This window comes from Hesperophylax consimilis, chromosome 27, assembly GCF_061612785.1.
Source record: "Hesperophylax consimilis isolate HC1 chromosome 27, BYU_Hcon_1.0, whole genome shotgun sequence".
NCBI lineage: Eukaryota > Metazoa > Arthropoda > Insecta > Trichoptera > Limnephilidae > Hesperophylax > Hesperophylax consimilis.
The window spans coordinates 21,433,164-21,446,858 of NC_142862.1; the positions used below are offsets into that span (position 1 = coordinate 21,433,164).

Sequence of the window (13,695 nt, forward strand, 5' to 3'; positions counted from 1 at the left end):
TGTTTCAATAATTATTGACTCTGAAATCAGAGGTGACACAATATTACATCTACTATTTTTTGGCGAACGAACGGCAAAAGGATAAGAGAATATTTTTATGACGTTATAAAAATAGCTATTTGATCAATAAGCAGATCGCGAAGGACATAGGAGTAATAGTTTTCATTGTTTATTTCAAACAGGTTAGGTTAGATCGTTCAGTTTCACTGTCCATTCCAATTTGGTAGGTTCATTGGTTTCATTGTCTATTTCAATTAGGTTAGGTTAGATCGTTTAATGAGTTTTATTATTCACAATGTACATTTGTTACTTTTAAATTTTATTAATTAGCGACCGGTTTCGACACGTTCGTGTCATTAACTAGCTATTTTAGAACTAAACTAGTTTATTTTTAAAAATAAAAATAGCTAGTTAATGACACGAACGTGTCGAAACTGGTCGCTAATTAATACAATTTATAAGTAACAAATGTACATTGTGAATAATAAAACTCATTAAAAAACAAAAAAATGACAAGAAATTGTTACATAGTGAATGCCAAAGAAATACAAAAAATAGATCGTTTAATTTCACTGTCTATTCCGATAAGCAGGTTCGTTGGTTTCACTGTCTATTTCAATTAGGTAAGGTTAGATCGTTTAGTTTCACTGTCTATTCCAATTAGGTAAGTTCGTTGGTTTCATTGTCTATTTCAATTAGGTTAGGTTAGATTGTTTAATTTCACCGTCTATCCCGATTAGGTAGGTTCGTTGGTTTCATTGTCTATTTTAATTAGGTTAGGTTAGATCGTTTAATTTCACTGTCTTTTCCGATTAGGCAGGTTCGTTGGTTTCATTGTCTATTTCAATTAGGCAAGGTTAGATCGTTTAGTTTCACTGTCTATTTCAATTAAGTGGGTTCGTTGGTTTCATTGTCTGTTTCAATTAGGTTAGGTTAGATCGTTAAGTTTCACTGTCTATTCCACTTAGGTAGGTTAGTTGGTTTCATTGTCTATTTCAATTAGGTAAGGTTATGTCAGGTTTAAAGTAGTGTTTTTACTGTCGATTTCAAATAGGTTAGGTTTTTTTTCTCATGTATATTCCTAGTAGCTTAGGTTTGCCGGTTTCATTGTCTATTTCAAATAAACCCATTTAAGACCACTCAATTTGGTTGGTTCAACTTTTGAGTGTACAATTTCGCTATTTGCTCATCTGGGGAACATACGCAGCATACCTTTATAAAAAACAATTTTCGACCGCTCTATCAGCATCGTTAACTATTAACCTGAAAAGAAAAGACAACCATGGGAAAAAATGGCTCATGGAACGAAGAAATTCTCTCATATGGTGCTACTAAAAGAATTAAAAATTGATTTTTATGGTTTCATTCGTTTCATCCTTTTCTCTACATTTTAACTGCTCCAAAAGGATCACACGAGCTTTGCTCCAGGTATCTCTATCAGAAGAAAACTTGCTTGTGTATCCCATAATTCAGTTAAATTCTCATATTATGTAATAAAATTCTTAAAAACTTCACAATCATCAGTTATGCCTATCATTTTTTATTTATTTTCATTCGTTACAAACAAATACGCAGTACTGAGTAAACTTGGTCCAACCGTACCACCACGCTACAGACGATTCAATTTGGTTTGTCGTTGTTGGATGGTGGTTGGAGTCTCTGGCGGAAAAACCGTTCAACTCACGCCCCCTTATCGCATACAACGCATCTTCCACAAGGTTCAATTTTACTCTAAACCCAACCAGATTAATACAACCGCTAACCAACTTGAATGGTCTGTAGCGCACTCCAGGTTTGTTTAATTTCATTGTCTATTTCAATTGCATATGTTATGTTAGGTTTTTTGGTTTTTATTTATATCAATTATGTAGGTTAAGTTAGGTTTCTATATATTTCAATTGCATAGGTTAGGCTAGGTTGTTTAGTTTCTATCTACTTCGATTTCATATGTTAAGTTAGGTTGTTTGTTGTATTTGTTTTCATCAATTAAGTTTGATTATAGTTAAGTTGGGTTGACACAAATTGGAATCTATTCGAATAAACGTTTAATTTATTTTTTTAAATTCTTCAGATATCAGAGCCCCAGCCGTTTCGAAAATGGCGGACATCTCGTGATAGAGTTCCGTCAGCTTTTGTGCGGGGTAATCGAAGTCATACCCATTTGTAATTTCCAGAGTGAAGGAGTATGGAATTCCTACTACGCCATATGCGTAGTCATCACTTCCACCGGCGGCAGGATACCACTGCCCAGCACTCATAACATTGTAAATATAGGTCTTGTTTAGACTCGTTGCTGCATCTGTAACAGTTTTGGCAAATTTGTGCATCTTCTGCCATTCAGGTGGAAGAATTTCCGCGGTGTACCCAAAGGGATGGACCATGTACCTCCCGTAAGTGTGAATGGATAGATATAGTTTTATACGGCGAGAGTATCGGAACATTACGGATTTGACTGCTCTTGTTTCGAGTTCAGAGAACGCATATAATCCGGCGAAAGTTTCCGGATCACAGGGGTCTTTGCTGACTCCAGACTCTGCCCAGTGATAGTCGTAATTTCGATTTAGGTCTGTACCAAAGCATTTGTCCTTGGGGTGAGGGGACCGGTTTTTCCTCCAAAAGCGATCCTGCAAAGAGTACAGAGGGGTTTAGAGCCAAAAAAACCAACAACAGAGAGATATGCGAATGATTGTGAAAATAATTTTAAAAGATTCATTCAAACGATGATCAAAAATTGAATAAGTGAAGGACTAACATTGGATACAAGCTGGATAACATTAAACGATCAAATTTGAAAATATTAGATTTTTCACGAACACTGGACAATAAATGAACAAGGATTGGACAAAAATTGGACAAACCTTAGTCAAACATCGGTCCAACATTGAACGATCGTTGTCAAACAGTGGGCAATTATTGGACAAATATTGGATAAAAATTGGACAAAACATTGAAAAACATTACACAATTAATGGACACGCATTGGATATTTGATGAAGATTGACCGAAGATTGAAATTTTTTTAAACAGTGAATGGAAAAATATTTAGGATGGGTTGTTTCGGAAAATTTCTACTATTCTTCAAATTTCAAAGTTAATTTTCATGTTTTGTGAAAGCTTTTTTCAAAGTCTGTTATTATTTCAGTTCTGTCAAGCAACTAGCCTATAATGATATATTAACAGAACTTTAATAGGACTTTCATAGAACCCGAAAATGAACGTTGAAATTCGATGAATTGTTCAAATTCTGTGAAACTATCCGTCCTTAATATCCGATAATCATTGAAAATTTGACAAATAATGGCTAAACATTGGACCAAAAGAATGCTGCGTATACATATGAGAAAATTTGCGTGATCCGAGCTATGAATTATGGGAACGAATCGAAGCAATAGTAAACTTCTTGAAACACCGCTTGCACCTTTTTTTCATGTCTCGGCTCGCACAAACTAACATAATACTAACAGTGTTTCTCGAGTACTCATACCCGTCCGGGTTGACGTTAGGTATGATGTACCAGTCCACTCCGTCCAAGAGGCCGTTGATGTCCCACACCAGGTCCTGCAGGAGCGCCAGCCCAGCGGCCACCGCTGCCCACTCCCGCGCGTGCGCACCGCAGTCTACTAGGATGGCCGGGTTTTTGGCCGCGAAGTTATTAGACACCTTCACTAATACCAGATCTCTTCCCTCGTAAGTCCGGCCTATCTTACGTATGATCACCCTCTTGCTGTTTGCATGGGAGAGTTCAATAACGTGTCTTAATATCTGCAAAAGAGTTCCCGGTTAGTAGCTGAATTGGCGAATGTATCGGGTTCTTATACAGGCGTTGTGGGTTCGATTCCTCGGCCGGCTAAGTCCTGATGATGGAGTTATTACCGTCCGGAGTATACATTTAGGCCCAATCAAGTTTTAAAAATAATTCACCTAAGTTTGGTAATTAAACATAACTTGATTGACTGCCGTAATATAGTACCATATTATGAATACGAACCAAATTCATTTTTAGAAAACGAATTTTATAAAATATATTGTGATAAAACTATACTAACAGACCGAAGGACTAGTCATAATAGACCCGATATAGTTTTACATAACAAATGAAAAAAAAAAAACTTATATCGTTGATGTCCCTATTCCAAATTCCTTTAATATTCAAAAATCTGTTAATGAAAACATAAGAAAAAATACACAGTTTTAGGAAATGAGATAAAAAGAATTTGGCATTCTCAGACTATAAAAATATTACCATTTGTTATTTCGGCTACTGGCATTATACCTAGCTCTCTCATTCAAAATTTAGGCGTATTAGATCTAACAAAAAAATTATATTTATATAAATTTTATAAATGCAAAAATCAGTCATTTTAAATACATGTAGGATTACGAAATGTATTTTAAATATTTATGTTGAGGGATCAGTAGGATTTATAGGCCCTGTTTGAAGTTCTACCGAGCCGAACCCTCTGATATGAAAATATCTGGAGTCGGTGAATTATTTTCCCATTTGATCTCTGGTGAGTTGACGTGTTGTTCTTGTATTGTTTTGAATTTATTTTGCTTATATAATGCACTTGCATAATGTTAATTGACTAGATGATTATTTGTGGAAAAGTGTGTGGAAGGGTTTAGTTTTATAAAAAGAGATTAAAAAATTGTCAGGTCATTATTGAATTTCTTCGTAGGAAGCAAATACATTATATATTAAATGAAAAAACACACTTTTTTAATTAATAACTGACAGCAAACCAGGTTTCACTTATATCAAGCTTCTTCGGGGCTATTATATTAACTAATCATCGTCTTGGTGCTTAAATGTCCAAACGAACAATTGGCTAATTTTAGAGGGAAGAATATTCTAATTGGTGCTTTAGACAATTAAACACGGAGACTGCCTGTTAGTTATAATAGTCCTGATGAATATTTACATAAGCGAAACCTAGTTGGCTGTCAGTTAGTAATTCAATAAAAAGTGGTGTATTACAATGTGTCTTTTTTCATTTAATATAAATGATTGAATTTTTTATTGGCTTTACAATTCGATAACTTTGAAATTTAAAAATTAGAAATAGTCTACTAAATATTATTAATAACCAAATATTATAAAATAGCAATACTTTACATTTTATTTTCGCATCGATACCTATGTTGATAATATTTTTTCAGACTTTCTTGGTTCTGTTGTGTTAATTTACAAAAGGTTTTGATGTATACATAAATGGGTTACGTTACACATATGCCCTGATGATGGACACTGCAATGCTGTCCAAAACGTTGGCTAAAGAAGGAAGTAGCCCAACACGTCATAACACCCCAAAAATAAATTACCATAATTCTTTTGTTTTGGCCGTAAAATATTCTAATTAAAGAAATATAGTTTTTAAATTTTATTCATAAATGCAAGAATTGCCTACATATTTTATGATAACTTTATTTTTATTTAAAAAAAAAAAAAATAACTAATTAATCATCGCTCATTGTAATATTTTTTCTTTAGTACTTATTTGTCCATCCTTGTTTGTCTATTCTAATATATGTTAATTTTTATTATACGTTTATCCTGACGAAAAAACCATTGGTTTTGAAATATGTAGATGCATTTTGATTAAGAGGAAGCTACAAGACAAAAATGTGTAAATTCTTGGTATACCTTATATCGTAGGTAATAGGCATTAAAATCGCTATGCAAACGGAGTCTAGAAACGTTCGATTTCAAGCAAAAAACTGGTTTTTACTTAATTTGTAAATATTTTTTTAAGAAAGCAAAAAAGTTAATCAAGTGAAACTGTCACAGATAATCTTAGCTATAAAAATGTATTTTTTTTAAGTTGTTTCCTTTACGCGTTCATACATTTCTATAGAAAAAATATTTTTTGAAGTAGTTTGCATTTATATTTTTTATTGGGTAATTTATTTTTTTATTTGTATTCTACTCGAGCGAAGCGATAGGAAAACCTTCAATTCAACTAAAGCATATTTTTTGGTATTCATAATGTACACCAATTCGTTATAAAGATTAATCAAAATAGTGATTTGGCATTAAGCTTCGCCTTAACTGGTGTTATTTAAAAATTAAATCAAGCAGTAATAAATAGTAAATAAAAATATTGGACTGCCTTACCGTATTGTACGAATTGTAGTTGAATAGATCGAATTTCTCTCTGAAACAAAAAAAATAAAGTCATAATCGAGAGGGGGCATCGGAATAGTAATGGGAACAGACGAGACAGAACGCGTATCACATGATCTGTTGCAACGTGTGATCAGGGCTACAATAAAATGAAATATATATTTTTTTATTACAAATATGTTAAGGAAGCGCTGGTTAAAATCCTTCGGGTATGTGCTGTCACACCCTGTATATCTCTTTTAGCTCTAGTCAAGCGAGTCATATTTTTAAATGGGAAATTCCTTTGAAAATATATTGAGGTGTAACTTAGATGAATATAACTGTTAAAAAAAGATACCAAATATCGTGACCTATTCAATTTCCTCAATTCAAAATGTTAATTCAAAAATATATTAAACTAAAATGATGCTATCGTCTAGCATGTCTGTGTTCATGTGTCATGTGCAGAGATGTGCAAAATGGGTACCCAAAACCATTTGAAATGCAAAATGGAAATGGGTCAAAACTTTTCCATTTGAAAATGCAAAATGAAAAATGGTTTTTAGAAAACCATTTCAAATGCAAAATACCTATTTTCAAAATGCATTGAAAATGCAAAATGGTTTCTCAGGTCAAACAATTAATATAATTATTGAATTTTTTAACAATTTTGTCATTTAATTATGGACATCAATGTAGAACAAACATATTACATGATGTTAAATCCAAAAACACCACGACTACAGATTATGAAACCACAAAAAATTTGCGCGGGACTAATGTTGCCAACGTAAAAACATAGAAACTGCTATCTAACATTTAATATTACAGCGTCATGGCCCCATGTTCAGTATTTGAATCAGTATTTTTTGTAATGGTATCACTCAATTGCCAGGGCTCCTACCAGGGAGCAACTTGTAAATTATCTCTCATAGCGAGGTTGAGGACCGACTGATATTTGGGGCTTATGAAATAAAGATGAGTGGAGATAGTAGGAAGAATGTTGCAAAAAAGCATTTAAAATGGAAAATGCATTGAGAAAAGCATTTAAAATGCAAAATGCAAAATGGTTTTTAGAAAAGCATTTAAAATGCAAAATGGGAAATACCCATTTTGCATTTTGCATTTCCATTTGAAATGGATTTATTTGAAATAAAGCACATCTCTGGTCATGTGTCATGTGTCATGGATGTGTTAAGATGACATTACACAAAAAATGGTTTTATTGAAGGGTTTTATCAAAACACAGTAGATTACGTGCTCTTTCAACTTATTCTCACTTATATTTTGTTAAGTTTCTAATTTGTTAGTTACACATTCATATTAAAATGGAATTTCATCACAAATAATAGGGTATTTTTATTGGACTTGATTACAAAAAATCGACTTTTCTCTACTTTCTTTAAATATATAGGGTTTTCCAATAAGAGGTGTTATGTGTATTTAATTCCGGCCATAAAATGATTTTTTATGGCCGGAATTGAATGGTATTGATCTGGACAACGTTTAATTTCAACAAAACGGTGCTACGTGCCACACAAGCAACGAAACAATTGATCTTTTACGGGAAAAGTTTCCGGACCGTGTTAAGAGGTGATCACATTTGGCCACCGAGATCTTATGATTTAACACCTTCCTTTGAAGCCACGTGAAAGAGAAGGTCTACACCAACAGCCCAGCGTCGATTCGAGACTGGAAAGATGGAATTCGTGAGGCTATCGAGGACATAAGGCAGCAACTTTGCGATTTGGTTATGGAAAATTTCATGAAAAGGATATGGTCCTGTAGGCGTGGTCGTGGTGGTCATTTGACTGATGTTATTTTTCACTATTAACGGCATACCTTCTTCTTTATAATGAAATCAACATTCTATCATTTATATTAAAAAATAGCATTTTTCTTTGAATATCAAAATAACAACTCTCATTGGAAAATCCTATACTATGCATTTATTATATATATATAAACCTTCCGGAAAAAATTCTCTACGTGAAAGTGAAAACCCTATCAAAATCCGTAGCGCAATTTAGAAGAACTAAGCGTACAAATAGACTACGCGAATAGGGACTTTGTTTTATACTATTCAGAGATGATCAGAATCAGAAATTAAACTTTAAATCTCTTTACATTTTTAACGGAATTCTTAGTTTGTGAAAATAACATAATATCAATTGTTGCAAAATTATTCATGGCGTCTATCTCAAAAGGAAGCTACAAGCCAAAAATGTGTATATTCTTGGTATACCTTATATCGTAGGTAATAGGCATTAAAATCGCTTGACAAACGGAGTCTAGAAACGTTCGATTTCAAGCACAAAACTGTTATTTATTTTATTTTGTAAATAATTTTATAAGAAAGCAAAAAAGTTAATCAAATGAAACTGTCACAGATAATTTTAGCTATAATGCTGTATTTTTAAAAAGTTGTTTCCTTTACGCGTTCATATATTTCTATTGAAAAAATATTATTTTCATTTATATTTTCTATTGAGTAATTTATTTTTTTATTTGTATTCTACTCCAGCGAAACGATAGGAAAACCTTAAATTTATCTAAAGCATATTTTTTGGTATTCATAATGTAAACCAATTCGTTATAAAGTCAATCAAAAGAGTGATTTAGCATTAAGCTTCGCCTTAACATACTCTCTCCACCACTTGTCACTTTCGTCTCCTTTATTCTCCTTAAACTCCTCTCTCTGCCATTCCTTTAAAAATAATAGTATAGTTGTTTTCCCCTTTTCATATTTATGATCTATCTATATTTTTTAAATGAAGTACTTAAATTATGCATTTATGTTACCAATATTTTACTTAACTGTGTAAAAAATACTTACGATCCTTCCCGAGTTATATTTTCATTGAAATATCTTGCTTCCACGAAGACGTAACCTGAAATAATAAAATTCTAAGTTCAGAATGTATTTTTAGATACATATACTTGTAGATTATAACTGTACGTTGGCTAAAGTCCCGAAAGGCGTTATTTTTTTATTTTTTTATTTTTTTTTATTTATTGAAACATATAAACAAGGTTACAATTTTTTTAACAATATAAACAAAAATATATCAATCACTCTCCTAATAAAGCAGCTGCTTGTGTTTAGGAGAGGACAACAAAAATATTTTTACATTTGTTTAAATTAAACAAAAAATATTAGTAATAAAACAAAAAATAACACAAAAAATAACAATAAAAGTAATAAAAATATAGGTTAGTTAATAAATGATTCAAAGAATTTAAAAGGCAAAAACATATTTCTAAACAATAAGTAAAGTTATGAGGTGGTACAAGAGTATTTTAATTTAATTTTTTTTTTATATTTTTCGTAGTTTTCTTCCGATCGTATATCAAGGGGTAATTTATTAAATAATTTTACACCCTTGAATATATAGTGATGTTGTGCTGTTGTGGTTCGTGCTAGTGGCACGGTTAGTCCTCCAACAGATATTATTCTTTTGCTAATATTCAATTGTGGTAAATTATTTTTACTAAAGAAATCTTTATGTATTTGTAGAAGTGCAATTTTGTCATAAATTTTTGTAAGTGGGGGAACCGGGAAATCTTGAAAAACATTTATAGTTGGGTAGTAATATGGCTTTTTTAAGATGATTTTTATTAGTATTTTTTGAATAGTTTCCAGTGGGAGTAGGGATGATTTATATGCACCCCCCCAAGCCACGATTCCATATTGTAGGACAGAGTGCGCCAATGCATAATAAATATCTTTTAGTATTTTTAATGATACAATATTTCATAGTCTAAAAAATATAAAGATTAGTTTTCTCATTCTGTCTACTGTGGAATTTATTTGACTTTTCCATTTAATGTTATTATCAATAATTATTCCAAGATATTTTATTTCTTTTTTACTACTAATGTTTATACAGTTTGAATTACAGGGTGCGAATTTAACCCTAGAATGCTAAACATCGCCTGTGAGGCGAAGCAATTTTTTTTTGGAGTGATATCTCCTGATCGCTCACTCGTATCAAAGCATGCGCTCGCGCCAACTCAGTTGAGTGTTGTACGAGCTAGCGCACAGACGTTTTTTGGATTTGCTCGGCTGCGTTGTTGAGATACAGACACGTGTGGCGCCTGTGAGGCGAAGTTTAGCATTAAAGGTAATTTTTTTGTACATATATGTTTGTGGTTTTTTTTTTGATTTTTTGCTAAAAATTAAAGTTTGAGTATAATTTTTATAGTTTTATGAAATGGCAACGTCTGAAGCGCAGCTACTTAAATGGCTGGAGGAAATATCGGTAGATGGAAGTGAAGAGGACGACGATTTAGGAGCGGATTTTGATTCAGATGACAGTGTGGATGACCCCAATTACGTCACTGAGTTAGACGATGACTTGCAGAATATTCATGTATCAAATCAAATTCATGTCGATGTACAATCCACACCGACTCATGTTCAGGAAGCTTTAGCCACGGCGCAAAATAGGGAGCAGCCGGCTTGTGAGAATCGGATAATTACGCCATCGGCATCGATTATGAGGGGAAAGAACAAATATATTTGGTCCTCAGAACCTTCTTCGTCACAACAAAAATCGAACAGAACTCCTTCGAGAAACATAGTCCATATTGTGCCAGGCCCAAAAGAAGGCGCCAAGGGCATTGTTGATCCCATGAAATGTTTTGAACTGTTTTTTACTTCGGAGTTGATGGACGAAGTACTTTTGCGGACTAATGAATATATTATACAAACAGCTACCAAGTATAAAATTCAGAATACTACTACATCACAGGTCAGAATAGAAGAGCTTCGTGCGCTTCTTGGCATATTTATCTTGAGCGGAGCGTTGAAAAATAATCACTTGACAACAAATGAGCTGTTTGATCCTACGATTTGTGGATCCCAAAATTTAGCTGCAATGAGCTGTGAACGGTTTGAGTTCCTTGTAAAGTGTCTGCGTTTCGATGATCGTAACACTCGAGACGACAGAAAAAAAACTGATAAGTTTGCGCCTATCCGAAATATTTGGGAATTTTTTATCAAGCAATGTAGAGATCTGTATAAACCAAGCTCATACGTGACAATAGATGAACAACTTTTGGCATTCAGGGGACGATGTCCATTCCGTATGTATATTCCTAATAAGCCGGCCAAATACGGAATAAAGATTGTTTTAGTGTGCGATGTTAGATCAAAATATATGTTTGATGCCTCACCGTATTTGGGAAAAAACCTCGGTACAGCTATAAACGAACCATTAGGCTCTTACTATTGTAAGCTGCTTACAAAGACTATACATGGCACAAATCGTAATTTAACTGCCGATAACTGGTTTACTTCTATACCGCTAGCTGAGCAATTGCTTCGACCACCATACAACCTTACTCTTATTGGAACAATTCGAAATAATAAGCAAGAAATTCCACCAGAGTTCAAACATAATTCATCACGCCCTGTTGGGACATCTCTTTTTGGATTCCACGAAAAGCTCACTCTTGTTAGCTACAAGCCAAAACCTCAAAAGACCGTTCTTTTGCTCTCTACGATGCACGACAAGCCTTCTGTTGACTCCGTTTCCGGTAAGCCGACAATAATTCATTCTTATAACGAAACAAAAGGTGCTGTGGATACTTTTGACCAGATGTGTGGTCACTCAAGCTGTAGCCGTAAAACTAGGCGTTGGCCACTTTGCATGTTCTATGGAATGTTGAATATGGCTCTACTCAATAGCTTTGTAATTTATGTATCCAATTGCGAAGCTTTGAAAATAAAGCCAATGTCAAGAAGAGAATTTCTCAAGATATTAAGCAAGAACCTATGCAGCGACTGGTGCGCCATCCGTTTGGAAGAAAGGCCACGTATGCAGAAAAGAGTCCGTTCTGCAATTCATGACGTGGTTGGTCATAATACTGACACTGATTCAGATGAACCATGCATAAAAAAGGGAAAAAGATCAATGTGTGACTTCTGCCCCCCGAAATTGAGGCGTATGAGTATTTATTTCTGCGCAAAATGCAAGTTAACATACTGCTTAGAACACCGGTCTCCAAACTGTTGCAAATGCGACAAAAAAAAGTAGGTGGAAAAAACCGAAACTTTATTTTGGTCTCAATGAATATTTTTAAGTTGTAAGCTGTGAAATATATTTTTATAGACTTAGTACATCTCAGGTCTATAAGACCCAGAAGTTTTTTTTTTATTTCCAATTGTGAATTTTTTTGATTTTTTTTTTTTTGTAAAAGATCTCTGTATACCACGAAACAAAATATATGATCTTAAAATAAGCTTTTAATATATTTAATGTATTTAAAAAATGAATTGTGTTATTTTTTTTTTGTTACCCAATATGTAATAAAAGTGTTTTTGTTTTTGTTTTAATATGTTGTATTTTTTTAAGTAAAATATGGTTTTTTTTTATAAAAGTCGCCTCACAGGCGAAGTTTAGCATTAATGGGCTAAAAAATATGTTTAGTATTCTAGGGTTAAGGAGGCAATTTCTTTCGTGAATTTTTATGTTTAGATTTACATTTGAGTTATTCCCTGTTAGGCTATAAGGTATAAAATGGGTTTTTTCGACATTCAGTGTCAATAAATTTTCGTCAAACCATAGTTTAACTATATTTATTGCATTATTAGCTGATACTACGACATCATTCCATGAATTTCCTTCAATAGTTATAACTGTATCATCTGCGTAAGATATGATGTTTCCAATGATTGGGAGTTGAAAAAGTTCATTAACATATATTATAAAAAGTAAAGGTCCCAAAACAGTTCCTTGTGGAATTCCAAAATCTATATTTTCTATTTCACTTAATTCGTTGTTTACTTTAACCTGTTGAGTTCTTTGATAGAGATAACTTTTTAACCATGTTTTAGCTTTGCCAGTAATTCCTATATTATTTACTTTATTAATTAATTTTGAATGTGAGACACTATCAAAAGCTTTACTGAGGTCAATGAATATACTTAAGCATTTTTTGCCTCTATCTAATGTTTTGTAAATAATCTTAGTTAATTCTGCAATTGCGTCTTGTGTGCTAAGTTTATCTCTAAAACCGTATTGACTAGGGTTAATACTTTTTTGGTTATCTGTATAATCAGTAATTTGTTTTTTTATTACTTTTTCGTGTATTTTTGCAATGTTGGATAATAAGGATATTGGGCGGTAATTGTTTACTTCTTTTGGATCTCCGGATTTATATACTGGGATTATAATGGCTTTTTTGTAGTTAGACGGGAATATTCCGTATTTAGTACTTACATTAATTATATGCGTAATCGGTTTGGTTAGAAAATTGCAGTATTTTTTCAAGATTTCTGTAGTTATACCGTCGTATCCTGGCGCACTACCATTTTTAAGTGATTGTATTATGTTTTCAATATTTTTTTCTGAAGTCGGTTTAAAATTTGAAAGATTGCTATTTGTTATTTTATCTTCATGTATGTCATCAGGTTGATAATTTTGGTCAATTTTATATGCAAGTTTTTGACCGACGGTAGCGAAAAATTTGTTGAAAATATTTGCGCACATTTTTGGTTCACGGATAGCATTTATGTTAGTTCCATTATTGTTTATGACATTTATTGTAGACTTATTTTTATTATTTTTATTCATTATTTCATTTAT

General features: G+C 32.8%; 1 protein-coding gene across 1 annotated transcript; it reads right to left on the minus strand.

The window, feature by feature from the left end:
* Nucleotides 1-1,557: 1,557 nt before the first annotated feature.
* Nucleotides 1,558-11,903, minus strand: LOC149410755 (carboxypeptidase B1-like). The gene is made up of 4 exons (XM_089648331.1): nt 11,881-11,903; nt 6,116-6,155; nt 3,463-3,762; nt 1,558-2,624 (listed from the first exon to the last, which is right to left on the minus strand). The coding sequence occupies exons 1-4, from the start codon at nt 11,901-11,903 to the stop codon at nt 2,046-2,048; spliced, it is 942 nt and encodes a 313-aa protein (XP_089504457.1). The 3' UTR covers nt 1,558-2,045.
* Nucleotides 11,904-13,695: the final 1,792 nt, after the last annotated feature.

Bases quoted from the DNA above. Each gene is read 5' to 3' on its own strand.
- LOC149410755 (XM_089648331.1), bottom strand. From the start codon at position 11,903: ATGGCGCACCAGTCGCTGCATAG. The intron at 6,156-11,880 runs GTTCTTGCTTAA...TTTTTGTTTCAG, and splicing joins GCGCACCAGTCGCTGCATAG to AGAGAAATTCGATCTATTCA. The intron at 2,625-3,462 runs GTTAGTATTATG...TACTCTTTGCAG, and splicing joins ATGAGTACTCGAGAAACACT to GATCGCTTTTGGAGGAAAAA.